This window comes from Heteronotia binoei, chromosome 8 (assembly GCF_032191835.1).
Source record: "Heteronotia binoei isolate CCM8104 ecotype False Entrance Well chromosome 8, APGP_CSIRO_Hbin_v1, whole genome shotgun sequence".
NCBI lineage: Eukaryota > Metazoa > Chordata > Lepidosauria > Squamata > Gekkonidae > Heteronotia > Heteronotia binoei.
Window position 1 is genome coordinate 84,375,501 of NC_083230.1, and position 26,683 is coordinate 84,402,183.

Sequence of the window (26,683 nt, forward strand, 5' to 3'; positions counted from 1 at the left end):
ACAGACATCTAATCCTTTATGACAGATAACTATCCCTGCCTCCCTTTATTTAGGGGCTTGAAACACAGGAGTTTCTCTGCAGTCATCTAAATCAGTCATCTTCAGCTCACAGGCTGGAACCCCATGTGGATCATGGAGTCATGAGTGCCTACAAGAGCTGCCATTTTTCTGCTGCTTTTTGGAAGGTCCATGCTGCTAGTACACATCCATAGAGTGCCCCCTCTTTGCACGCACACTCAAAGGCACAGCAGAATAGCATGGGTGATCACCAAGCGCTGCAGAAGATTCCTCCCTGGTTCCTACCATTGACTTGTTCCTTATTAACAGTACACCAGCTGGCACTCAGTTTGTGTTTTCTATCTCCAGTTCTCTAGTTTGGAGCAATCTGGCCTTGACCCCCATGAGGATGTAACTATGTTGCTTCTTTGTGTCATATGACTTCCTGTCATGTGCTTGGTGCTCAGCAAGTCCCAGATCTGGAAAGGTTGAAGACCACTGATCTAAATAAACTCAGAGAGATGGAAGAAGCCAAGGTCTGGGAGAATTTGGCTGCTCCGAAGGAAGCACACCCAACCCCTTGTTTCCATCTTACCCTGCTGAATGTGGCATCGGTATCCACATCAATGTTGGTGCCAGTGCTACCATCAGGATAAGCAGTGATTTCTTTTGATTCCTCCTCAGATTCTTCGTCAGTTCTGCCTCTGAGCTGAGTGTATTCCAAGCTTTCTTGACAGCTGAAGGGCAAGCAAAAGGAGGTCAGCTACCCAACATTTTTGAATAGAATGGCCAAGCTAATCACTCACAGAAAGGTTCAGATACATCCAGAAGACTGTGCAAGTCTTATTGCCAACAATAAGAGCCAATGATGGCCACACAGCATTTGCCTCAACAACAGGAAGTGAACAAGTTCACAAGGTATGGTTTGCTGCTGCAACTTCAGTATAATTAGTTCCCAGGTAAACAAGTTGTGCTCTAGTATTGCAAGAGTTGGATTTGGAAGATGTGAATTCAAAGCTTTACTTAGGCACAAACCTTTCTGCTTCACTGGATCAGTCTTTCAGCCTACCTTACCTCACAGGATTGTTGTGAGGATAATGTGGGGAAACCACGTATACAACCTTGAAATTTAGGGAGGAAAAATAGTATAAAATGCAGGAAATAACAGCAGCAACAGCCATGAAGGAAAGAAAGGGTGGCTGACTTCAGGTATGGGGAGGATACTAGCACGGCTCTGTATATTCCCCCTAAGGATGCCACATGATAGGGAAAAGAATTACCTCAGCCACTGGCAGGAATCTACTTTTTAAAGTTTACCCAAGGGCAATGAAACTTCATTCTAGCACAGTCCCGTTTACTAAAGGTAGCATCCAAGAATTTGCATTTGTACATTGCATTTATGTAGAATCATACAACAGCTCTGTAAGGTGGGCTACAGGAATGGGTGACCACCCCAAGGCCAAGAGGCTGTGGCTTGTCTAAGCCCATCTGAGGAATTCAAAGCTCCTGCCTGCATTACGGTGATTCAGATCAAATGTCATCTATACCCAAACACAGCAGTGCATGGTTGCTTATCAACCTCTGCTTTAGATAGTTGAGCAGGACCTGCTAAGTGCTTCCACCACCACAGAACTTACCTCTCAGACCTTTCCTCAGAGCCCACACAAACATAGAGTTCACACTGAGGCACTAAGATGCATAAGGGGTCCCACTGATCATTGATGCTGGATTTGTTGCTGGTACCATCCCCACAACCAGAGGTGTTCTCTGTGCGTTCCTCTGGTACCTATAAGGAGATGATGAGAGTTAACAGAAGAGGCATCAATGCTATCACATTGGTCCCTTAGCAGGTAAAGATGGGGACTGCCCAGCTCAACAGAGAAAGATATGGAAGGTTGCTGCCCACCATTACCTGACCAGCTCAGCAGAGATGGGCATGGAAGGTTACCTGCCCTTTCCATTCTGCTTGACAAAGAGAGTACCATATAAATATAAGACAGGCCATATTCCTTTTAATAACAGAGATTAGGCCTATAAAAAGACACTGGCTTATCCATTTGTGCATTTACTCAGTGGAAGAGAAGATGCCTTCCTTGTTGTCTTCCCCCTCCTTGGGGCAATACAGCCATTTATTGGTACAGTCCCCATAGGTTTTGTGATTTCCCCAATATGTAATCCCAGAAAAGTAACTGAATATTTTGATGTGCCACTCAAGTTCTGTTTTATTTTATTTCAAGGGATTAACAAAATACACCCCACTACAGGCTTTTCAGCACTCACTACATCAGATGTCTTGCAGCAAAATAAAAGACATTCCAGAGTTCCTTAGGTGGGATACGTTTTGTTGGACTGTAAGGTGCCGTTTTATTTATATCTGCTATCTTATTTTAAAACATATAAACATACCACAAGTTTCTGGTACAGGTCTTTTGATTGTTGAACTCTTTCCCATCAGAACAAACAAGCTCTGCTCAGTCAGCTCTTTTAGGTGGGCCACAATCAGCTTTTTGTTCAAACTAAACTTTTGCGGAGATGAAAAGGTATGATTTTAAAGGTTCAGGGGGACTGTGATGGGTGGTATCCATCCACTTAAGTGGTATGAAGAGTGCCTAGGCACAAGGAAGACTTCACACTTTGCTTAGCATAGTAATAGGATACAAGCTACTGCATATTACCATTTTAAAATGTCTTTATACTGTTAGCAAATGGGATACCAGTCTCCTGGTGAAAGTGGGAGATTCCTCCAATTTCATGGGCTCCTGTTCGCCAGGGGGAAGCCCCATCCCCAACAGCCATGACCCATCACATTCCCAATGTGATGACATCATGCAGAAATGACATCATGCCAGGAACACTGACACTCTGGGTTTTGGCCAAAACTCTATGGTATGAGCCCAGAGTTTGCCCCAAAAACAAAAGTGTCTCCATGTGATGTCCTTGGTGCAATGGCATCACTTCCAGTTTGGTGTAGTGGTTAAGTGTGCGGACTCTTATCTGGGAGAACCGGGTTTGATTCCCCACTCCTTCACCAATAGCCTTGGGCCAGTCCTAGCTGTGGCAGAAGTTGTCCTTGAAAGGGCAGCTGCTGTGAGAGCCCTCTCAGCCCCAACCACCTCACAGGGTGTTTGTTGTGGAGGAGGAAGGTAAAGGAGATTGTGAGCCCCTCTAAGACTCTGAGATTTGGAGTGGAGGGCGGGATATAAATCCAATATCATCTTCTTCCACATGACATCATCATGTCGGGGATGTCATGTTCAGCGATGTCACCCCCACCTTCCACTCCTGGAAAGCTCCCTCCCACTCCCCACTGGCTCAAGGTAAGGAACTGGCAACCCTATAACAAATGAATTAGTTCTGCAAACTTGGATAAGATTAGGCAAGTACAAGCAGGAACCCCAAAGGACTTGCAGGAGGGATCTTATTTCCCATTCCCACACTATTTCCTCTTTTTCTTTCCTGAAAGCTCCCATAGCCTCTCCCCTTTTCTGCTTCCTTCACTCTGCCTGGCCCCAATGAATCTTCCCTACAGGGGTAAAATAGGTCCCTGCCACTAAACCTGCCTTTTACTGACAGAACAAAGTCTGGGATACTGTGGTTGCCTAGCAGCAGCCTCCAAGGGAATCTGCGGTTTAAAGCTGCAGGCACTCCGTTTATCATTTTGGGAGGTTTTAAACCTCTCATTTTTGCTAAAGATTTTAGATTTTTCTGCAAAAAACTTGGGAAGGGATATTCCCCTGCCTTTGCTTCCTTCCTTCTCTGTCAAAATTCCCTCTTTCTTTCTGCCCCTACCACTTACCTATGAATCTTCCCTCACCCCTTCTATGTCAGTTTTCCCATTTCTCCCCCACCCCCCTTTTAGCTGTCCTCTCTTACTCCTCTTTCTCCCTTCCCCTCTTGTATGTCAATCTGCCCATCTCTGACCCCCAGAGCTTCTCTTACTCCCTTCTCTTCTCCCCTTTTCAATTTGCTACTCTCTTTCTCTCCCACCAGATAATTTCCCCCTCTTCATTCTTTCCATCTCCCTCAGACAATCCCTTCTCCCCCCCTCCCCATTCTTTTAAGCCCAGTGGCGGCACCTGGGAGACACTCCATCCAGAGCAGCTCCCAGTGGTGGCCAGGCCTGGAGCCTGTCTCGACATCTACCACCTCAGATGGGTCCAGTGGCAGCCCCTGGCTTCCAGCATGACTGGGCTCCAGGGCTCCACTGACACAGTAACTGCCACTGGGCTCCTCAATGGTAAGTACATTGACTGCACATTAGCAAACAATGCTTTAATTTGGGGGGAATTCAACCCCCAGAATGCATTTTTTAAAAAAACATTTTAGATTTTTCTGCAAACCTAGGGGATCCCCCCAAGTTTGTAGAAAAATCTGTTTTGGGTAAGTATGGCCTTGATCCATGGATGGGAGCCACACAGCAGACATGGATAATTGTCCCCCCCCCCCCCCAATCTGCCAGAACTAGCACAAGGGTAATTCAGGGCATGTGATTTTAATTGTAATAAGCCACCTCAAGCAGGACTCTGAAGAGGCAGCACAGAAATAGTCTGAATAAATAAAAAGCCCTTTAGTCAGTCTCTAGATGGCTGAGACAAAGGGAGCCTTCTGCTTCACTAAGGCCGCATGCATCCACAGGGGGATTTTTCTCACAGGAAGGCTCTGCATTGCTGGGAGGTTCCAAACAGCATTGTGCTCAGAATAAGCACAACTTGTGAGTCTCCCAAGACTTCCCTGTTTCAATTGGATCAAAGACGGACACCTGTCTTTAATACTATTCGAGCTAGGAAATGCAAGGTGACTGTGGGTGAAGCTTTCAAGTCAAAACTCTATCTTCAGCCAAAGAGACCAGAGGAAGCTGGGGCTAAAAGAGAGCTAAGCCCCTCTTTCAGCCCTTTCATGGCCAACAGCTGAGCTGCTGTGCTTTGAGCAAAGGAACTCAGTTGTGAAGGAGGGAAAGGAGGATTGCCAGGCTGTGGGAAGACCCAGAAGATGACTGTTGTCACCACAGCCTTCCAACACAAAGAGAAAGAAGACTGGCATCAGCAAAAAGGCAGCATGTGCCTGAAACGCACAGACAACATCCCTGCCTGTACCCACTGCCCCTAGTGCTGCCTCCACAGGCGAGACAATTTTTCATGTCCGTTTATGGAAGAATCCTAGGATTAAGAATGTATTAATTTTAAGGCCAAAGGATACTTTAGGGCAACCTTGAATCTAAAAGCTTGAAAACAAACAGCAGATTATCCCAAAGGCCCTAGCAATCAAAGACAAATGTGTCACATGGTCTCCTATGTTATATTATTTGGGAAATGTTAAGAAAACATCAAGGACAAGAGTCCTCTCCCCCCACTACTCTGACATACTGGGAGGAGATTGTGCCTCACTTGGCAACAGTCTCCTGCCCCCACTCATGGACTCATGCCTTGTACTTTGAGAATCCTTGCTCTCCCAGCTCCTTCAATATGGTATGCCTTGTCTCTGTTTTTTGACTGTGGCACGCACATAACCTTCTAAATGGCCTGGGCCAATCTGACAGAGATGCAGAAAGAAAATTAAGCTTCACGGCCACCCCCTTCCAGTCCTGCAATTCTGTGATTCAAGTGGTTACCACCTCACCCACTCAGACCCACAGGCAGCGCAGCAGGGCGAAGCACTGTAGGGTCATCTGGCTAAAGCCCAAGCCAGCTGAAGCACAGACTGGGAAAACAGTGTCGATTGCCTGTGTGCCATTCCCTTCAAGGAGAAAAAGGGGTATGGAAGGGGTTTAACAAGATTCTTGCAGGCAACAGAGCAGATTATTCCCCATGTTCAGTTCTAGAATTGACTCGCAAACCTGTATGTCTCTTTAAAGCCCGTCAGCATTGCCCTAGCATGTTTGCTACGTCCCCCGCCTTCACCCCAATTACCTTAGCAGGCTGTGATCACCAAAGGGAGGGTCCCTAGCAGGCTGGCTGTCAACACCACTTCCCTTCCATTGTCTTGCCCAGGCTGCAATTCACTCAGAGGGAATAGTTCTGAGCAGATCGCAGGTGAGCCAGGAGGAAATTCTAGAGGGCCAGGACTGGGGAGAGAGGGAACCTCATTACTATTTCATAATCCTGGACTGATCTAGCCTAGCAAACAATGAACAACACGAAACCTTTTGTTAACAGGACACCAGCTGGCACCCCATAGGGAGAGATGGAGTTTTACACCTGGCCCAGACGAGGGGGTGAGCCAGAAGCCATACAGGTGACTCATTCTGGCCTTCTAATCCTTGTATATTTAAAAGCCTTTTCATGCTGAAGAAACACACATCTTGTATTGCAATGCCCAGGACTCCTACATCTTACAGAGCACAAAAAAATCAGGATAATAAGAGTAAAACAAAACACTGATGTGAAACACTGCACGCACATCTACTCACTGTGTATGTAAACAGTTATAGTTCTGCATCCCCACTAGAATTCTGGGAGCTGTAGTTCTATAGTAAAAGTTAAAGATGTTTTAATCTATTCTTAGTACCCTTGCACTTTGAAAGATTGAGGGTACTTTATGAACCAAAACAGTTTAAAAGCCAGTCCAAGTTTGTTTTGTAGATGTAGCCTTGCTCCTATCCTGAGAATGTGTTCAGAGCCTCTCACCCCATTCTTTCAACCTGTATCTTCCTACTGAAATGGTAAAAGAGTCATGATAATCTTGTATCTAAAACATCAAGAATGGATAGTGACACTTCACTAATGAAAATGCTGTGGATGTTCTGTTTTTAGGTAATAGATACCAAATACAGTGATAATTTCAGAGATGATAGCTTCTTGTAGTAAAATCAAACAGAAACCTAGTGACATCTTAAAGCGTATTTTAGCATAAGCTTTCATGAGTCAATTTATATGAGCAGCCTTGCTGGATCAAACGGGACGGTGGCTCAGTGGTAGAGCATCTGCTTGGGAAGCAGAAAGTCCCAGGTTCAATCCCCGGCATCTCCAACTAAAAAGGGTCCAAGCAAATAGGTGTGAAAAAACCTCAGCTTGAGACCCTGGAGAGCCGCTGCCAGTCTGAGAAGACAATACTGACTTTGATGGACCGAGGGTCTGATTCAGTATAAGGCAGCTTCATATGTTCATATGTTCAAACCAGCAGTCCATCTAGTCCAACGTCTGTCTCACACAGTAGCCAGCAACAGGGCATAGAGGCTGAGGCCTTCCCCCATGTTGCCTCCTACCCCTGGCATTCAGAAGCATCCTGCCTCTAAATAAGGAGGCCCCTTTTAGTCACCATAGTGAGTAGCCACTGGCAGAACTATCATCCATGATTGTTTAATTCCCCTTTAAAGACCTTTCAAAGCATCTGAGAAAGTTAGTTTATATTCACAAACACTTATGCTGGAACACATGTTAGCCTTTAAGGAGCCAATAGGATTCTGCTTATTAGAACAGTAATAATATAACTTCAGTTAACAATGGAAGATCCATTATTAGTAATGAGCATCTCAGGAAAAACACGAAGGGACAGTACAGACAATTTCAGGATTTGCAGTATATTTTCCCCCTATGCCATTGGCAGAAAGAATCGTCCAAAGTATCTGTACTATAACTTCAATACTCCTTTACTCATGACAAAATAGCTATTACAATGGAGGGGGGAAGAACAGAAAGGAATCACGAGTAAAGCATAGGCAGGACCAAGTTTAGGATATGTGCTTTATGCAAGTGCTGAACTTTGCTCTCTACAGCTTCTTCAGCCAATATATATTCCATTATTATTTGTCTTGTCTTCTGGCATTATCATTAGAGTTGTGGCTAGAGACAACATTTCTAAAAAATCTGAAGCCATAGAAAACATAAATGGGGGTGGGGGGATACATCTGATATTTTCACATAAAAGGCACCATTTTAATGTAGCATATACAATTGAATTGTTTGCATATGTATGGAATGTAAAGATACAAATGTTTCCGAATTCTACAAGCAAAACTCAAAAAGTCAGAGCCAGCTGCATATTTCTGTACCCAGTGGTGTTTTAGCACATATAGCTTAGTTTGTGCTATCTGAGAAATAAGAACACAGAAGGCAATGTACATAGTAAACAAAGGATAGTGTATTATTTGCACAAAACAGTCTCACATAGGCCTATTATGCATGCACATCTTATTGCCCATTTTCAGAGCAGCAAGCCTTTAATCTTGACTTCAGATTCTGTGCCTGCTTTATGCACCATTTTTCCTCCAGTGTATTTATTCTGTAGCTATAATTAAAAATATTGCACTTTTCTAAATCAGGGTGGAACATCACTTGTGACGTGTGGGGGTAGGGTTGCCAATCCCCAGGTGGGGGCAGGGGATCCTCCGGTTTGGAGGCCCTCCCCCCCGATTCAGGGTAAACAGAAAGGGGGGGGGAGGGGAGGGAAATGTCTGCTGGGAACTCATGATTCCCTAAGGAGGCTTATTCCCATAGAAAATAATGGAGAATTGATCTGCGGGTATCTGGGGCTCTGTTTTTTGAGGTAGAGGCACCAGATTTTCCGGATGGCATCCAGTGGCTCTCCCCAATATACTCCCTAAGTTTCAAAAAGATTGGACCTGGGGGTCCAATTCTATGAGCCCCCAAAGAAGGTGCCCCTATCCTTCATTATTTCCTACGGAAGGAAGGCATTTAAAAGGTGTGCGGTCCCTTGAAATGTGATGGCCAGAACTTCCTTTGGAATTCAATTATGCTTGTCACACCCTTGCTCCCGGCTCCACCCCCAATGTCTCCAGGTTCCACCCCCAAAGTCCCCAGATATTTCTTTAATTGGACTTGGCAACCCTATGTGGGGGAGGCATCCAGTTTTTTTTTTAAGTTTACATTGCCATATCACAGCTACACAGTAGCGTCCAAGCAAGCGCCTTCCATTTAAATCTTCATAGTACAGGTTTTACACATGCATTTTAGTGTCAGTTTCTTGAATGAAAGGGAACAGAAAAGAAAGTAGGCAAAGGGTGAAAACCCACTGTTGAAACCGACCAGACTTTATTCTGAAAATGTCAAGGAGCTGCAAAGCCCCATTTTCCATACTGAGGAATACTAGGTGATTTTCTGCTTTATTATTAGCCACTGTGAAAAATGGGAAAGAGTCATGATCTCATATGGGGGAACTTGTTGAGTGTACAGAATGGACAGTAGGATCCACTGACATTGGAATTGCAGGCTGTGATCATTGGCAACGTGTGTGTGTGTCTATGCGAGCATACACATGCCTATGCAAAGTCGGTCGCAACTCCACCACACCTTGCACAAGGCTGCAATTTGTATGGTGAAGGAATCCTCTGGCAGAAGCCCTGGAGAGCTTTTTTAGTATTGTGCCACTAAATTGAGAAATTTTATTTATAAATAAATAAAAATTGAAAAACAATGGGGGTGTTTTCACTGATGCCCTAGCCCCGCTGCATAGTAACACCCATTTTCTGCCCATCTTTGCAAATTTGCATGGTTTTCTTTTTTGTGATCCTCTAATGTTATTCTGCACAGCGATCGTGAGAAGAGAGATTACTTCATTGGAGATTCCCTCCTTCCAGTGTTCCCCCTAAACTTTCAATTTTTTCCTGTTATGGGGGCGGGGAGTTTTTAGAAAAAGCCAGCTTTTTTTCTTCCAAGTTTTTTTTTGGGGTGTGTGTGTGTGTGGCTGGACCTTGACATCTCTGGTTTACTCCCCCTGGTTGAAATTCTGATGTTATGTTTCCCAGCACAGGGACTGTAAAGCACTATGTGTATTTATGCCCTTGCATAGAGTAATCATAAGAAAAGCTTCACCTGTTGATTCACCTGTTATGCAGCTATTCAAGAGACAGAGCTCCTCAGTAAGGTGACAACTACCTTTCACAATAGCCATTAAGGCTTCATTTGTAGTCCTTTGCACCTCCTGCCAGAACAATTAATATCGCATTAATACATTATTCTACTAGACCCACTGGCTCATTCCAAGTCCTCAACTGCAAACAGCACTCAATTGACTTGCTTGAAGGATTTTTTTTTCCAGGTCAGCAGGAGAAGCTACCACTTTATTAGAAGGAATGCTCAGATTACTGTAACACCAAAACCCAAAGGAACCAGGGGAGCCCAGTCAGTTGCTCTGTTTGGGCAGCTGCATTAATGAAGATGTCACAAGACAGTGCTGCCCAAATTTCCCTCCCTCTGACTACCATCAAAGGTATGGAAGCCCTAACAGACAAAGTCTGAGTTCTTACTGCAGAGCACAAAGAAGTAAAAGCCAAAGTGAATTACAATCAGACCACATGCTAATAGAATCGTATGTGCTGAAGGGGAAAGATGATCCACGAGTGCACTGCCCAAGATTTGGAAATCATGGGTTCTGGAGCCAACAATGAGATGAGGAAGTCCACTAAACAGCACAAGTGACCACTCAGTTTAGAGAGAACACTGCAAGGGACTATGGGCTAGAAGATAACTGCTTGCCCAATTCATCTCTTGGGCAGAATTGGATTATCTCTATTCTAGACCCAAGTCAGACTGTCTCCCAAGAAACCACACTGTCACTATTAAGGATTTAGTACTATACTGTGGGAACACAAGGTCAGCTAGGAGCCTGGAATGTCACTGTTGATAGTCCTTGAAGATTTAAAAATTTAGGCTGCATTTGTGGTTGTTAAAGTATTAGCTCTGCACTGCTGTAACTAATAGAACCCAATCCTTTGAAGCAAAATCATTTCTTGGCTATGTTCCAATTTCAACTTGGCCAGCTGACTTCATGACAACATCTCCTTCATAGTCCAGACTTCTGAGACCTCTCCCATATGAATGTCAATAAGCACCTCACCAACAGCTTTTGCTATACCCTCCCATCATTCTGAAGAGTTCAGACTGACCACTTACAACCTGAGCCCCAGGGAACTTGACTCTTTGTTCTTATCAGTTTAGAAATTTCTACTTTATGCACTTCCATCTGGAACACTCCGCCCGAAATAAGGCAGCTGGTGATCAAACTTCCATACCCATTACCCAATATAAAATGATAAGCTCACCTGGTTAACACGCTGATGAGCGCCAAGTGCTCGAAAGCAGTTCTGGCACCGGCTCTTGGCAAACACGTTGGCCTCAAACTTCTCACAGAGAGTATTATCTGCAATTTCTGACATGGTCCATGCAGGGAAGGGAAGATCCCTCAGGCATGCGGTTTTAAGGGGCAACTGCAGGGGGAGGGGGGAGGAAAGCAGCAGCAACAGGATAATTAAGACAAGACACAGGAACACCCTCAGTTGCCTTCCCAGTCTTATTTTAAAAAAGAGAGACAGGGAACAGACACTTCACATAGCCAGACATACAAGGGCAATAGCAGGGAACAGCTTGATCTTCAATAATATCAGAGGAGCTTATTTAGGCCAGGGCTCAACCATTAATGTGGGGCATTCACACCCCACCATGTATAATTGCGCTTAACCACACGTGCTGACCCATCCAAGAGTCCACATTAGTAGTATGCACAATTGAAACACTGATTGTTGGTGTGCCAGCACAAACAAAACAGCGCACACGGCAAGAACATTTGAACATAACTCAGTGCAATACTAACATAGCTAAATCTTTACTGGTAGACATAGCCATTTCAGTCTGTCCCATTTGCCAAAGGAAAATCAATAACTACTGCTCAGAATAGCACAGTTGATAAGGTGTAAGCCTTTGTGCTGACTGACGTGACAGTGTGATGCCAACTCCTTGCCTTGCCCGGGGACTACTTGCTACTTCTATTGCCCCTGCTGCCCCCTCCCACAACTACCAACGGCCTTCTTTTACTCAGCTCATGCATCTGTTCAGCCTCTTTTTCCTCCAGCAGGGGACACCCCCATGAAGGCATCAGGAAAGGTGCAATGAACACAGAATTCCAAGAGAAGTTGGTTTTAGGTAAGTTTCCCACACAAAGATGCAAGCGTTCCAAGTTGGTGAGGTTATGGTCTATGGCATGGGAGACCAGAAGAAAGATCATGGTATACTAGTGGCCACTTTTTGTTGTCTGCTGGTTACAATAAATGCTGGATGATGGGACCTTGGTCTTATGTAGTAAAGAATTTTTAAAGCAAGGGTGCCTATGTAGAACAACTTAACATAAGAGGTCCTAAGTAGGTGCTCAGGATTTATAATTTTTTTACATCACCCAGAACTGAGGTCAGCCCACCTACAGCTGTGAGGGAACATAGTTTGAGTAAAATTTGAGGCCCCTTAATTTTATCCCCAAATTTGCTACCTTCATCTTATTTCATGGTTGTTTGTGCTCACTTCGCCTGACAGTAAGCACACTGATAACATTTGCTGATTGGAAATAGATACAAGCAGGGACTACCAAACAGTCATTTGTACTAAGAAGAAACTGGTTTTCACTGCTAAGAATAAGAGCTACAGCAGATAACTGTCCTCTGTGCAAATTATCATTTGAGCATCTTTAGTGCTGCAACTCTGCTAAACACATCCAGAGTGCTTGCGTGAATCTGCTTAGCAGTTTGCTACAAACCTACATAAGGCCTTTGTCACGGTCATCCTTGTGCCAGCTTTGTTAGGCACCGTGAACAGTAAAGATCATGTAAGGTGAAAAGACAGAAGTACATGCTAGGTCACTAAATGAATGTTACCAGCAAGGCAGCAATCAATGGCTGTTTCCATAAACATAAGGTCCGGTTTAATCACCCACAGATCCTGGCCACCCCTCCTTTGAACCTATTGACTCATAAGAACAAATACAATAATAATACTAGAGGATTTTAAAAACTGTAACACCACCTTTGCAATGAGTTAAAACAGATTTCTCAACCGTAATTGTTTTACAGATACACAACCTCTGCATTCTCAATTGGCAAAGCTTCCCGCAATGCAAGTTTATCTGAAAGAAGTCCCTGTGCTCTCTCATTTGGCCATTTTTCAACCAAACTGCCCATAACACTGGAAAAAGCATAGCTAGAAAGACCACACCATGCCACCTGTGAGCCCTTAACTCCAGCTTGCTCCCTCATCAATAAGAGAGACGCAATTTATTAATAAATTACTCAGTTGCATACTCAGAAGTGTGTTTCAAATCCACAGTTCTAAAAGCCAACTGAAACAGGCTGCATTACTTCTTCCCTAGGATCAGAAAGAAGTTCTTGTACGCCACACGTGCTTTACAGACAGCATCTTCGCCTCTAAGAGTTGGAGGACTTCAGCTGTTGTTTTCCCCTTTTAAAGTGGCTGTTTTCAATTACCATACAACACAACTGGGGATTAATTTAAAAGAAGCAGAACTATTTACAATTACTTAAGATCTCAACCACAAAAACAGGATTTTACTAAGAAGCTAAGAACACTTTATAATTCAGGTTCTGCCTATTAATGAGGTAACACCACTCTCACGTTTGCGTTTCGACAAGGGCAAGTTTCTGGTCCGTTTTTAAACTACATAAATTTCTAACAATTTAGCTCAAAGCCCAGGAAAACTATCATTTATCAAAAACACACCGGTAGAAAACAACCCCTCCCCATCACACAAACACACGTCTTTTATGTTACAGTACCAAAGATATCGCTCTAGCTTCGGAGCGCTCCCACCGCTGCCTTCTTTCCTTTTAATTTTTTTAAAACAATGAATACAAACTTTCCCCGGGGAGGGGAACCAAGGCCACACCCACCAGCCTCGTTTTAATTGGCTAAGCGGACACTTTTATTTGAATGCTGAGTCTTGAGTGGCTGTGTGGGAAAGGGGTGGACTGGTTTGGTGGCGAATGAAACCTCGGGAACGCGGATTACGATTGGAACTTTTGAGAGGCGAATCTGTTCTTTTTATATAATTAACTCGATGCCTTTTCCTCTCATGTTTTGTAACCCACGTTGCAGTGACACTTGATGTGCGATTGATTCCCCGCTCCCCTTCTAGTATTAAGCCTGCGTGCCAAGGCAATGTTTTCCTGATGTGTCTTAATGATGAGAAGGGAGGGAAACGAGGAGGACACCAAAAGGCGAGCATGTGTGCTAGCTCTATTCAGTGAATCGCTTCTCTTCTGCGAGCACGGAAACCCTGCCTCCCCCTCCCCGGGTTAACTTCTCCGGGTTTTCCTCTACTATCCATTTTGCCCTTGGAGTGGTCCCTAGCTCAAAGATTATTGTAAAGTCCAGCCACCCTAGGCACGTTTTCTATACAGTAGAGGAAACTTTTCAATGGGAACAAAGTTTGGGTGGAGCTTGGTAGAGTTGCCGATAACCTGGCGGGCGGGGGATGGGAGTGTCTGGCTGCTTAACAGGGGCTTAATGTGTGGAAATGGGCAATTGAAGCCTTTTCATGGCAGGGGAGTAAATAGCTTCAGCTGGTAAATGACATCCCGATTAAGTCGCTGTTAAGGGGGCATATTGTCTCCAGATTGTTGGCAAACCAATGAGATAGGCATAGAAGCTTTAATACAGATTGGTTCTCATGTGCTTAGTTTTAAGAAACAAAGATAAAAAGTAGAACTGAATCTTTGTCACCCTCCCCTTCTGCTATTTTCTTTTTTCTGTCTGTAAATAGGGTTCCCAACAGCCTGGATGGGGGTGTGGGGGAGGGAAGCATGTTATGGTCTTAACAGAAGAACATAGAAAGAGCCCTGTTGGATAAGACCACTGGTCCAGCATCCTGCCTCACACAGTGGCCAACCAGAGGACATAGAGGCCAAGCTCCTCCCCTGATATTGCCTCCCAAGGCCAGCACTGATACCCAAGAGATTTACATAATCTTATTGTGAAGGTTTCCCTTAATCACCATGGCCAGTATAGGTTTGCCAGCTCTGAATTTGGAAATCCTTTGTGATTTGGGGGTAGAGGTGGAGTCTGGGGAGCGGAGAATTGGGGGGGGGGGGACTCAGTGGGGCATAGTGCCATAGAGTTCACCCTTCAGAGCAGCTATTTTCTGCAGGGGAGCTGATTGCTGTGCTTTGGAGATCAGTAGTAATTGTGGGAGATCTCAAGGCCCCAACTAGAGGTTGGCAACCCTAGTAGCCACTGGTGGACCTATCCTCTATAAATTTATGTAGTCCCCTTTCTAATGTACATGATATTATTTACTTGCATACCACTGAATGCTTCAGTTGCCCATTTCCACACATTAAGCCTCTATAAAAGAGACAGGGCATATTTTCTCCCTCAACGCTGTTGGTGGCCCTGCTCATACCTGCCCCCACTGGACATTAATTTACAGGTGCCTTGTTTCTGCCTCCTGCATAATACTGTACTGAAATTTACAAAATTATTGTGACTGCATGGCTGGAGTCTCTGAGCTAGGACAGAACACAGGTTGAGTCTGTGACTGGTCTGAAATCACCCAGTCAGCTTTCACAGCAAGAACCTGGGTCTGGCAGACCTTGCTCTGAAGCACTGGCTCCTATGCCATACTGGCTGTTGTAGGGGGACTGCTACTGAACAGTAGCAAGCAGCCAGGCCTAGTATAGCCAACCTCCAGGTGAAGCCTGAAGATCTCCTGGTATTACAACTGAACTCCAGACAACAAATCTCTCTCCCCCTGGTGAAAATAATTGCTTTGGAGGGTGGACTTCATGGCATTCTATTCAGCTGAGACCTCTCACTTTACTGACAGAATCAAGCTTCATTACCTAGCAACAGCCACTGCCTAGAAGCTTCCCCAATGGCTTAATCCTCATGTGTCCTGGAGCGAGACTGAGGGGAAGAGGGAGGGAGGGACAGAAAAGAAGTGGCCTCTGAGGAAACACTCCTAGCAGGGCCAGGCCTTGCTGACTAGTCACATTACCACCTTTGTTCCCTGTCTCTTTGCCGTATCCCTGCCACCTTTCTCTTTCGAATGCCACAGAGAGTGGGTAAGTAGACTCAACCAATGGAACACAATGGAACTTGAGTAGTGGTTGATGGGCCAATGGCTGATGTAGTGAGTCATGACTAGTACATTTGGGCTTTTATATTATATAAGTGGATAGTTAAAGCCAGTGTTCTCTCTAAGTTGAGTTAGCATGAGCTAGCTCACAGATTTTTAGCCTCCAATTCACACATTTTTGTCTTAGCTTAGGAAGGATGACCCCCAGAGCACACTAATTTATGCAGTAGCTCCCAACTTTAATGCCAGTAGCTTACAAAGTAGAATTTTTGCTCACAAGACTCTGCAGCTTAGAGGGAACATTGGTTAAAATCTGTAGTGGGTGGGAAGTCCCAGGTTTTGTTAAGAGGAGGGGAAACTCCTCTGATTAATCTCCTTTACATCATCAAAATGCAAACTGGTATTTTTGAAGAAATTCAGGATCTTCTGTAAAAAAAGCTACGTGAAGCAAATACTTTTCTCATCTTTTTAAAGGATAGGTTGTCATATTTGAAACAATAAAACATGCATCTTCACATGCTGCTGGGCTGATCTCTAGATTCCACAGCAATTATTCCATTTGTAGCAGTCTTTTTGCTTTCTTAAATGCTTGATTCCCACAGCCATCCTCCATTTCTTTACTCTCTGCCTTCCTCTGTCCTGAGCTGCTGTGACAGTACTCCCAAAATTGTGTTTCACTGATTAATACAGGATCTCCCCACTTAGCAGGAAGTTCATTAAAACAAAATTAAGCATTGATGGTGATAGACCAGAAAAAAGTTTTTGCCTCGTGCTGCATAGCTCAGTGAAAAGGCATATCATTTTCCTCTCCTCCATTTTATCCTCGCAACAACCCTGTGAGGTAGGTTAGGCTGAGGGTGTGTGTCTGGCCAAGGTCACCCAGCAAGCTACTATGGCATAGTGGGGATTCAGACCCGGGTTTCCCAGATCCTAGTATTACATTCTAACCACTGCCACATACCAGCTTCATGCCCTTTTATTCATACCCTTATACAAGGCTGTGGAATACTAGGCACAGTTCTTGTCATCTCATGTCAGAAGGGATATTGAACTAGAAAACGGCATCAAAAATGAGCATGGGAAAGCCAATGGAATGGTAACATGATAGAAGTCTACAAAATTATGTATGGTACAGAGAAAGTGAATGGAAGCTTTTCTCCTTCTCCCATAGTAGAATTTGGGGTCAACCTTGATATTGATCGGCAGTAGAGTTCAGACAGCACTTCACACACTGAGCAGCTGACTTGTGGAACTCACTGTCACAAGATCTGATGATTGGTACCAGCATGCATGGATTTAAAGGGAAGTTGGACAGGTTTATAGAAGGACTAGATCTATGTTCACTATCTGCTATGATATCTCAGTGGGACTTTCAGTTATCAGTTGGTGAGTAGTGATCAACAAGCGAAGGCCGCTGTTTATGTGCCCTGATTTGTGGGCTTCACCATGGCATTGGAGTGCCTACCGTTGGAAACAGGAATGATGGATTAGGTGGACTATTGGTCTGATGAAGCAAGACTGTTCTTAAGGAATGGCATATGGAGACATTCTTTGGAGGGAGGGAGCAATCTTGGGCACTGCATAATCTCCCAAGGATTTGCACTGACTTACAAGAGCTATATTAGAGTACACTTTTACATGGGCAGGGAGGGAAATCTAGATACCAAAAGTGCCGGGTTTGAATGAAGCTAGCCATTCTTTCCCCTCAACACACCAGTTCCACCCGTGTTCTCCCTTATGCTATTAGAATCAGACAACATAACTCTCCGCACTTAATAACAGCAGCTACTTAACTCCATTTATACTCTGCCTTCTCTATTGTCTTGAAACCCAACACTTCCCAAGAGATCTCCCATCCAGGCACTGGCCAGAGACCCACACCTGCTCAGCTTCAGCAATGCGGCAGTATCATATGCCCTTCATATCCCTGGGATTTAAGATTCTGCTGGCGTAACAATATCATTACACTACCGTTAACTCCACAGTGCCAGCATAATGGATTTACACACCAGTCTTATCCCCATCTGGCTGCTGTAATTTAGGAATAGGATTGTGTCGTTTGGCACGTTCTAGTGAAACAGAATGGTGCAAACCAGTATTAGAAATTTAATCTGGATTTTGTAAAATTCAGAATGAAGACTGCTTCATGTTGTTAGTTTCGGAGGATTACATGCTACTGGTTAAATGAAAGCGAGATTCACAGAAATCATTGTTTGGGTGCAAGGTGCTTAGATATTATTTGTTCTCACCAGGCCAGGAATGTGAGAAGACAATATTAGTTACTCAGAAGTGGGAAATCCTGTTTATCTGTGTTTTGTGTAAAGACATCCTACTTTATACCCATCCCTTTTCCATTCTCTTGCTGCATTAGGCAGAGAGAACACACCCAAAGCCAGCTAAGGACCAGGCCCTGAACTTGGTAATAACCACAGCAGCATGGGGGAAAAAAATCACTTGCAGCAAATCTAGAAATCAGCAGGCTGCATTGAAAAACATCCATTAAATGCCACAAATCTCCTGCTTTTTGGCTTGTAGTCCATCACCAGGAGTAGCCTACATTCTTAATCCTGTGAGCTACATACCAAAATCCTTACAGGATTTGAGAGTCACAAGACACGCACACTCTCTTGGACAAACAGCCTCCCGCATCACCATGGGCAGTTTCAAACACCCTTCTGATCACCGTTGCCACTTACAAATAGACATGCAGACTATTCCAGAAGTGGGCTGGTTATTTCAGAAAGCTGTATTAATCTCACAGCGCCTACACTGGTTTTCCCCAGCCTCACAGCACAATTCAAAGTCCTGACTTACACGTCCAAATGCTTCTTCCATTCTGTCCCAGCAGAAGAGGGGAACTTACTGTAGACCCATGCACTGCCGACAGGAAGGAAAGTTCTGTCAGCAAGTGCCTCATTGCACTTACCACCCCTTGCGAACTCAAAGTCCAAGCCTGTTTCTGAAGCTCTGCAAGGGAATAGTATTTGAGTTGCTGGGAATAAACTGCAGGGCTGAGACCAGCTATACCTCTTTCTCCAAGGAACTGACAGCACATTATTCTCCCACTGATCTTCAACAACAGCATGGTGCAGAACCATACCAATCTTTCACCCAGCCCAAACACCCTCAACTTTATTGGCTGGTGCAAGACCCAACATTCTAGGGCAGGGGTAGGCAACTAGCAGCTTGGACCCCAAATCCAGCCCACAGGGCCTCCTTATCAGCACTGCTCCAACACAGGCCCTGATTGCCAAACACCACCCTGAACCTATTATTTTTTCAGCACCTTTTCTCTGAGCCAAGACCCAGTCAAAGGGCTCTAACCCCCACCCTGCTGTGGGTGAATAAGAGCTCTACCACCAAAAGCAGATGCAAGGCAAGCAAGACCGAGCAGGCCCAGAGGAGGTTTAAGGAATCCTTTCTGGTTCATAGTGGAAGCTAGTCAGGGGGCACAGTAAATACTGCAGTCTCAGCAGCCCTTGCTGAATGCAAAATATGGCCCAAAACATATTAGTTGCCAACCAGGCTATTACAGCTTTCTGAGCAGAAGTTATATAAACAACAAATTATCCTGTGACATCTGGGCAGGCTTTCCAATGATCCATACTGTCAGTTCAACCCATGCTTCTATACGTGCCATAACTGTTTTTTTAAACTGTGCCATCTCAAATTTAGGGGAGAAGCTGTGCTAATTAAGACCAGCCTTGCAGCAGAGTCATGCAGCATCCAAGAGTTAAGTGAGACCTAATTTTAACATGTTGTTAGTTGAACAGCTGTTCAGCAGAGAACCTTTTTGGCAGATCTGCAAGCTAGAATCATTTCCCGAACAATCCAGTCTGTGCAGTTGCACAAGAGGCCGATAACAGCTGACTTTTCTAGTTCACGCATGGCTAAAGGGATCCCTGGTCAGCTGATTGCTGCTGCAGTTGTAGAGAGAGATTATGTAAATAGCAGCCCATAAGATGCTTTTAAAAAACTATCAGCTTCTGCTGGAAAAAAATACATTCTCCCTGCTCCCCAAGATTCTCATTACCAGCCCAACTCCACACAAGCAACAGATAGTCATCAAAGAAACTATAGCTTGTCCCCATAACCTAGGGATTTCCCCACTTCTATTTTCCAAATAAAAGCCTTCACCCCCTTCTTGTTTTTGAAATTTAAGAAAGATTCAGAAACTGAGAGCCAGTGTTGTCTAGTGTTGACTTTCAGACAAGCCTCTGGGAGAGCCACGGTTCAGTTCCTGCATTGCTGTGCAAGCTTGGGCCAACCACTTTCAGCCTAACTTACCTCACTGGGTTCTTGTGTGATCAAAATGGAGGACAGTAGAACAGTGTAAATTGCTTTGGTTCCCCAGTGGGGAGAAAGGCAGGGTACTCTCCTGGTCTATATTCAGACTTTCAGAATCTGTAGGCTTAGATAAACAACATCTCCTCCTCTCCACATGCTCTGTTTTATCAGTTTAAAGAAAAGCGGAAAAGCTTGCTCATGACTCTGTGATATTTTAAGGTGCTCCTAAAGAGGAGGGAGGTTTTTTGTTTTTTGCAGCCTGGGCACTTTTTAATGTGTACAGTGGTGGCCTTTGATCTGAGAAACCTAAGATTCCAACTCATTTATGTAACAGCCTTTCTGCCTGGAACCATGAGCAAGTCTCCGAGTTCTCATTTCAAAGATATAGGAGTAGAATAAAATCTGAGGCAACATAGGATAAACATGTAAGTAATTAAGCATTTGGTCACTGGCCTGCCATAACTAATAGTAGCTGGCACTGTTTCTGACCTATCAAGTGTTAGAAGGCTCTGCAAACACTAAAAATGCACAATTTTGTTACAAAATTTATTTATCAACAACAGAAATACCTCAGAAGAACTATTACTGTGTCTGTTCACCCACTGGAACACGGTGTTGTACAGTAAGAACCCATGGCACCAGATTTCCTGGTAGGGATGGTCTGGGATATCACAGAGGTGAAAAACCATTCATGCAAGAGCAAGAACACGAATGCCAAGTGGACCCTGCCAGGAGACTTGTGACACTAAATGGATCTGGCTGTCATCCACACCTGGATAGGCAGAGAAGGAAGCACTCTCCCTTTCTGTCACAGGAGGGAAAAAAAGTTATGCTGAGAGAGCCCTACACAGTACAAGCAAACTTCCTCAGGAGCACTGTACCTGGAGAAGTGTGCTTGCGCACTTAGGGGCAGAAAGTCTTTGTGCAAGACAAAGAGATTACCCAACATTCCTCAACTCCTGGATTAGTTCAGGAGACTTCTGCAGCTCAACAGCCATTCTCCAACAATGGAGTCACAATTTGTATAAAATGGGCTTTCCTAGGAAGCCATACTGCCGAAAAGCCATTTGCTTCTGCTCACATCACCACCTTCCTTTCCTTTTGGTCATCAGTCTTGAACACGATGGCCTTTGCCTGTCATTCTTCGACGCTGGGACTTGCTTGTTCGGCCTGTACTTGGTTTCTGGGCTTTCTTCTTTACTCTTAGACTCTGTTTAGACAGCTTGCCTTTGGTCTTTTTTTCGCTGCGAGTATGGAGAGAGGCGGTGAGCGAAGAGATCCTGTATAGGGTGGAAGACAGTTAGTTCTAGAGCCATACAAAGTTTCCAGTCTACTATAGAGCTCCTTCTGCCTCACTGCCTTCCCTCCCTCTTTGCCCTACCCCAATGCTAGGAGACAACTTCAGCAGAAGGCCCATGATGCAGTTCTACAACTGATATTAAGCAGGTGTATTTATTTGTTTAATATACCTATATATAAGCCCACATTTCTCCAGAACAAATGGGACCCAAGGAAGGTAAACATGGGAGTGTTCTGCAACTCGTCAGCAGTGACTGGAACACACATGTAAGTCACTTAAGGCTCCTTGAAGAAAGAATGTGGTACGCTAAAACACACCCATGGAACTGCCTCCTGCAAGTCACTGTACTGTTTCTTATATCTGAAATTATTAATCATATGAACATATGAAGCTGCCTTATACTGAACCAGACCCTTGGTCCATCAAAGTCAGTATTGTCTTCTCAGACTGGCAGCGGCTCTCCAGGGTCTCAAGCTGAGGTTTTTCACACCTATTTGCCTGGACCCTTTTTTGGAGATGCCAGGGATTGAACCTGGGACCTTCTGCTTCCCAAGCAGATGCTCTACCACTGAGCCACCATCCCTCCCCCAAACCTCTTTCCTTGAGACCTACTTCTTCTACAAAGACCACCCTCAGCCTAGTCTTAGCTACACTATCATGTCCACACAGCCTTCTTCTGCCCCAATCATGGCTGTCCTTGTCCATGTCTCTCCAATTATGTCTTGCCTTCCTAAATGCAACTCAAATTATCTGGTGTATCATATGTGTGTATTTTGGATTCCTTATCTTGTTTTTCTTTGTTAAAGCACTTCAAGCATAATAGTATACAATTTTATTTTTAAAAAGCATAAAACCCACATTGTTGGAACAGTAGAATTTTTAAAAGTAAGTCATAAAACAACACAGATTTAATTTGCCCCTAACATAGATTGAGCAAGGACAATAGGAAGTTGGCTGCCCTCTTGTGGCGCAACAAAGAATCAGAATTTTACTGTTTGAGTCTAACCAAGCAAGAAGCAACCAGTGTTAGACTGCAAGTTGCCACCAAACAGTTTAAAAACTGGGTTTCTATATTTATTTTATTAAACACATATTCTACCCTCCCTTAGCGGGCTCTTGCAGAAAAGGGTAGGCAAGAGAAGGGTGCAACATCCTTCTCTTTCCTACACTGCAGAGAGTAGACATTCAACAGCAGATTTTTCAGAGATTGATCTGTAATCAAAATGGAGAAAGATTCCCCACCCCCAACACAAAGCTTTCAGCAAGCTCTTCAGAGGATAGATAGAATGATTCACATTTTTATAGAATCATAGAGTTGGAAGGGACCTCTAGGGTCATCTAGTCCAACCCCCTGCACAGTGCAGGAAACTCACAAATACCTCTCCCTAAATTCACAGGATCTTCATTAGCAGGAGGCCATCTAGCCTCTGTTTAAAAACCTCCAAGGACGGAGAGCCCACCACCTCCCTAGGAAGCCTGTTCCACTGAGGAATCGCTCTAACGGTCTTCCTAATGTCAAGCTGGAAACTCTTTTGATTGGTTCTGGTCCTACCTTCCGGGGCCACAGAAAACAATTCCACACCATCCTCTATCCACCAGCCCTTCAAGTCCTTGAAAATGGTGATCATATCACCTCTCAGCCACCTCCTCTCCAGGCTAAACATCCCCAGCTCCTTCAACCTTTCCTCATAGGACTTGGTCTCCAGACCCCTAACCATCTTCGTCGCCCTCCTCTGGACCCGTTCCAGCTTATCTATATCCTTCTTAAAATTTGCCCCAAACTGAACACAATACTCCAGGTTAGGTCTTACCAGAGCAGAGTAAAGTGATACCATCACTTCATGTGATCTGGACACTATACTTCTGTTGATACAGCCCAAAATCCTTTTTAGTCACCACATCACACTGTTGACTCATGTTCAGCGTATGATCCACTAAGACCCCTAGATCCTTTTCACACATACTACTGCTAAGACAAGTCTCCCCTATCCTATAACCAAGCATTGGATTTTTCCTGCCTAAATGCAGAACTTTACATTTATCCCTATTAAAATTCATTTTATTGGTTTTAGCCCAGTTTTCCAGCCTGTCAAGGTCATCCTGTATCCTGTTTCTGTCTTCTACTGTTTTTTCAACCCCTCCCAATTTAGTATCATCAGCAAATTTAATAAGCATTCCCTCTATTCCTTCATCCAAATCATTTATAAAGATGTTGAACAAAACAGGTCCCAGGACAGATCCTTGAGGCACTCCACTTATCACTCCTCTCCAAGAGGATGAGGAACCATTCACAAGCACTCTTTGGGTGCGATCTGTCAACCAGTTACAGATCCACCTAACAGTAACAGGATCCAAACCACATTTTACCAACTTTTCAACAAGGATAGTATGTGGAACCTTATGGTCAAAGAAAAGATAAAAACAGTGTTAGAGCTACCTCTCAGAGAGGAAAGGGTCTCTAGATTTCTTAGGCAATGTTGATTTTCTTGAGTCATCATCTTCTCTTTTTTGCCCACCATTTTCCTAATGAAAAGCCAGAAAGCACCATTCAAAAAGTTGCCAGAGGAAACATTTACTTCCCAAGTATAATTAGCCAAATAATTCACTAAAGTGCAGATTAATAAGTGTGGATATTACAGAAATGGTTGTTACAAAAATTATTCACTTTGAATGACAGCCACTTTTATAAATACAGGTAGGGATGTGTGCTTGGTATAAACCAAGTCAAACACCCCCCCTCCCCCCAAAAAATACCTTATTGGTATTTATCGGGTATTTACACAGCTGGTTACCAAGTGGCCTACTGATTCATCTATCCAAAACCGGCTGTCCTGAAAAATCCCCCAAATATTCAGGATTTTCAGGACCACCAGATAGCTGCAGTTAAAAGGCACCTGCAGCTTGCAAAGGCTTTTAAAGGGACCACAGTCCTTTAAATGCCCTACCCCCCACTGAAAACAATCGAGGATGGGGTGGCTATGTTAGGCAGTGCAGTTGAAACTGGGATGCCTAGCAGAATCCCAGCTGAGTCTCTGGGGAGAACTCTCCCCATAGGTTTGGCTCCTGAGCAGGCTCTGTTGGGCACCATGGTTTAAACTGGGCTGCCCAGCAGAGCCTGCAGGGAGAAAACTCAGCTGGGGCTGGCTCCCCTTATCAGCCCCTGCAAAGAGGAACCAGCACAGGATCAGCTGGGGTGGCATGGAGCTCTAAGCTCCTGTCACCCCAGCTGGTTCTCTCATTTTTCACCCCCTTGGGTCCATTGGACCTTTAAAAATTCAGGAATCCCAAATACTTCCCAACTCCAAATACCATATCGATAGTGGGATTCAGGAACATCGGGAAATACCGATATTTTTTGGGTTCAATATACCAAAACCCCCAAAATACCAGAGGGTTTTGTTTTCTTTTAAAAGGTAAAGGTAGTCCCCTGTGCAAGCACCAGTCGTTTCCGACTCTGGGGTGACGTTGCTTTCACGACATTTTCCCAGCAGACGTTTTATGGGGTGGTTTGCCATTGCCTTCCCCAGTCATCTACCCTTTCCCCCCAGCAAGCTGGGTACTCATTTTACCAACCTTGGAAGGATGGAAGGCTGAGTCAACCTTGAGCCAGCTACCTGAACCAGCTTCTGCTGTGATCGAACTCAGTCATGAGCAGAGAGTTTGGACTGCAGTACTGCAGCTTTACCACTCTGCGCCATGGGGCTGCTTTCTTGTTTTCTTTTTGCACACCCCTAAAAACAGGATAAGTTTTACAAGTGCAGATCTATTGTGATCAAGGAAGTCCCAATTCAAGTTTCACCCACTTAGCAGAATCAGAAAAACCTAATCTCTCCCACCATCTGCAACATACAGATAATACTGGCCTACCATACAGCGGTGTTCTAAGGATTTGTGTGTGTGTGTAGTGCTGTCAAGTCACAGTTGATTTCTGGCAACTTGTAGGGTTTACTGAAACGCTGGGTATAAAATGCTTTGAAACCATTCCCACCACCCTACAAAATGCTAAGTAAATGCTGAGTAGTATTAGATAATGAATCTGCATAATAGAAAAATAGTTTTTAAAACTAAGTATATTGAGGGTGTAGATGAGAAGGGAGCACTCACTGGAGAAGACCCTGATGCTGAGAAAGACAGAAGGCAAAAGAAGAAGGGGACGGCAAAAGATCAGATGACTGGACAGTGTTACTTATATAACCAACATGAATTTGAGCAGACTTCAGAGGATGGTGGAGGACAGGAGGGCCTGGCGTGACTTGGTCCATGAGGTCACAAAGAGTCGACCTTGACTATGCAACTGAACAACAACAAAGATGATGCCCATGTGTTGAAGTCAGCATCAGCTTAAAATAGGAATCTACCCTTTCTCTTACATACAAAAAGGAATGTCTTAGATTGCATTTGTTTTTTTTAAAGTATTTGTATTAAGGTTTTTTAATTGATAAATGCAGGAGATTGGCAAAAAAAAAAAAGATTAATTCTGAATCCAGAATTTCTGACACTTTTTCACACTGTATCTACAAAATCCACAAATGTGTTACGTACTCCTAAAACTTTCAAGCAAACAGAAGCATTACCTCTTGACTGTCCAGCCCCAGCAGACGTGCTCCTGAGAGGTCGAGGTCACTGACTGTAGTAACAGTAACTGTGTGGTTTGGGTGATCGTAGTTCACCAACTCCTTCTGTGAGGTCACCATATACTCCAACTGGTCAGCCTCATCTGAAGAGGTTAAAGGAGAACATAGAATTCTGAAAGCAGTTTCCCCAATCAAACTGTTGGAGACCACCACATTCAAAGTGGAGATGTTACAACAGAAACTGCTGGATCTCCTTTCTAAGTCTGAGCTCTTCTCACATGCTGCAGTACTACTTCCTTCCCCATGCATTCACAGTTCTGGAACTAGGAACTTATTGACCCCCTCCTGCCTATAATTTAACCTGCACACAGTATTATACACAATACAACGTGCCTCATAGTAAACATGCTTAAGAAAGACATAGAAGATTAACTGCAGTGCAGACCACAATTCCCAACTCACTCACTCCATACACTCTGCTCTCCCCACCCATAACTGACCTGACCTTTCAGCATAAGAAAGGATGCTCACCTAAGGCTTCCTCTCGCTCTTTCAGCATCTTCATGTATTCCTTGTGGCGCTACACATAAAAAACAAACACAAACAAACCCCAATCATTTTTGGATTATCAACCGCTTGCTTGGTTTCTCCCAAATACTAGATGAAAACCTACCACCCTAAATGCCCATCTTGCTTTTGATTCCTCCAGAGTGTG

At 44.2% G+C, this 26,683-nt stretch overlaps 2 protein-coding genes across 3 annotated transcripts in view; both read right to left on the reverse strand.

Annotated features, from left to right (window-relative positions):
• The window catches only part of TRIOBP (TRIO and F-actin binding protein), a 67,361-nt gene extending 53,768 nt beyond the window's left edge, over positions 1-13,593 (reverse strand). The window contains exons 1-4 of the mRNA XM_060245483.1: positions 13,508-13,593; positions 10,994-11,158; positions 1,635-1,783; positions 593-734 (exon numbers count right to left, since the gene is read on the reverse strand). Coding sequence (XP_060101466.1) covers positions 593-734; positions 1,635-1,783; positions 10,994-11,107 — 405 coding nt within the window. The 5' untranslated portion in view covers positions 11,108-11,158; positions 13,508-13,593. The remainder of the gene's footprint in view (positions 1-592; positions 735-1,634; positions 1,784-10,993; positions 11,159-13,507) is intronic.
• Positions 13,594-20,626: 7,033 nt separating this feature from the next.
• NOL12 (nucleolar protein 12) overlaps positions 20,627-26,683 on the reverse strand; it is a 29,038-nt gene continuing 22,981 nt past the window's right edge. For both annotated transcript variants that reach the window (XM_060245489.1, XM_060245488.1), the window contains exons 4-7: positions 26,500-26,548; positions 25,969-26,111; positions 23,832-23,917; positions 20,627-21,374 (exon numbers count right to left, since the gene is read on the reverse strand). In XM_060245489.1, the coding sequence (XP_060101472.1) occupies positions 21,203-21,374; positions 23,832-23,917; positions 25,969-26,111; positions 26,500-26,548 (450 nt within the window). In that variant the 3' untranslated portion in view covers positions 20,627-21,202. The remainder of the gene's footprint in view (positions 21,375-23,831; positions 23,918-25,968; positions 26,112-26,499; positions 26,549-26,683) is intronic.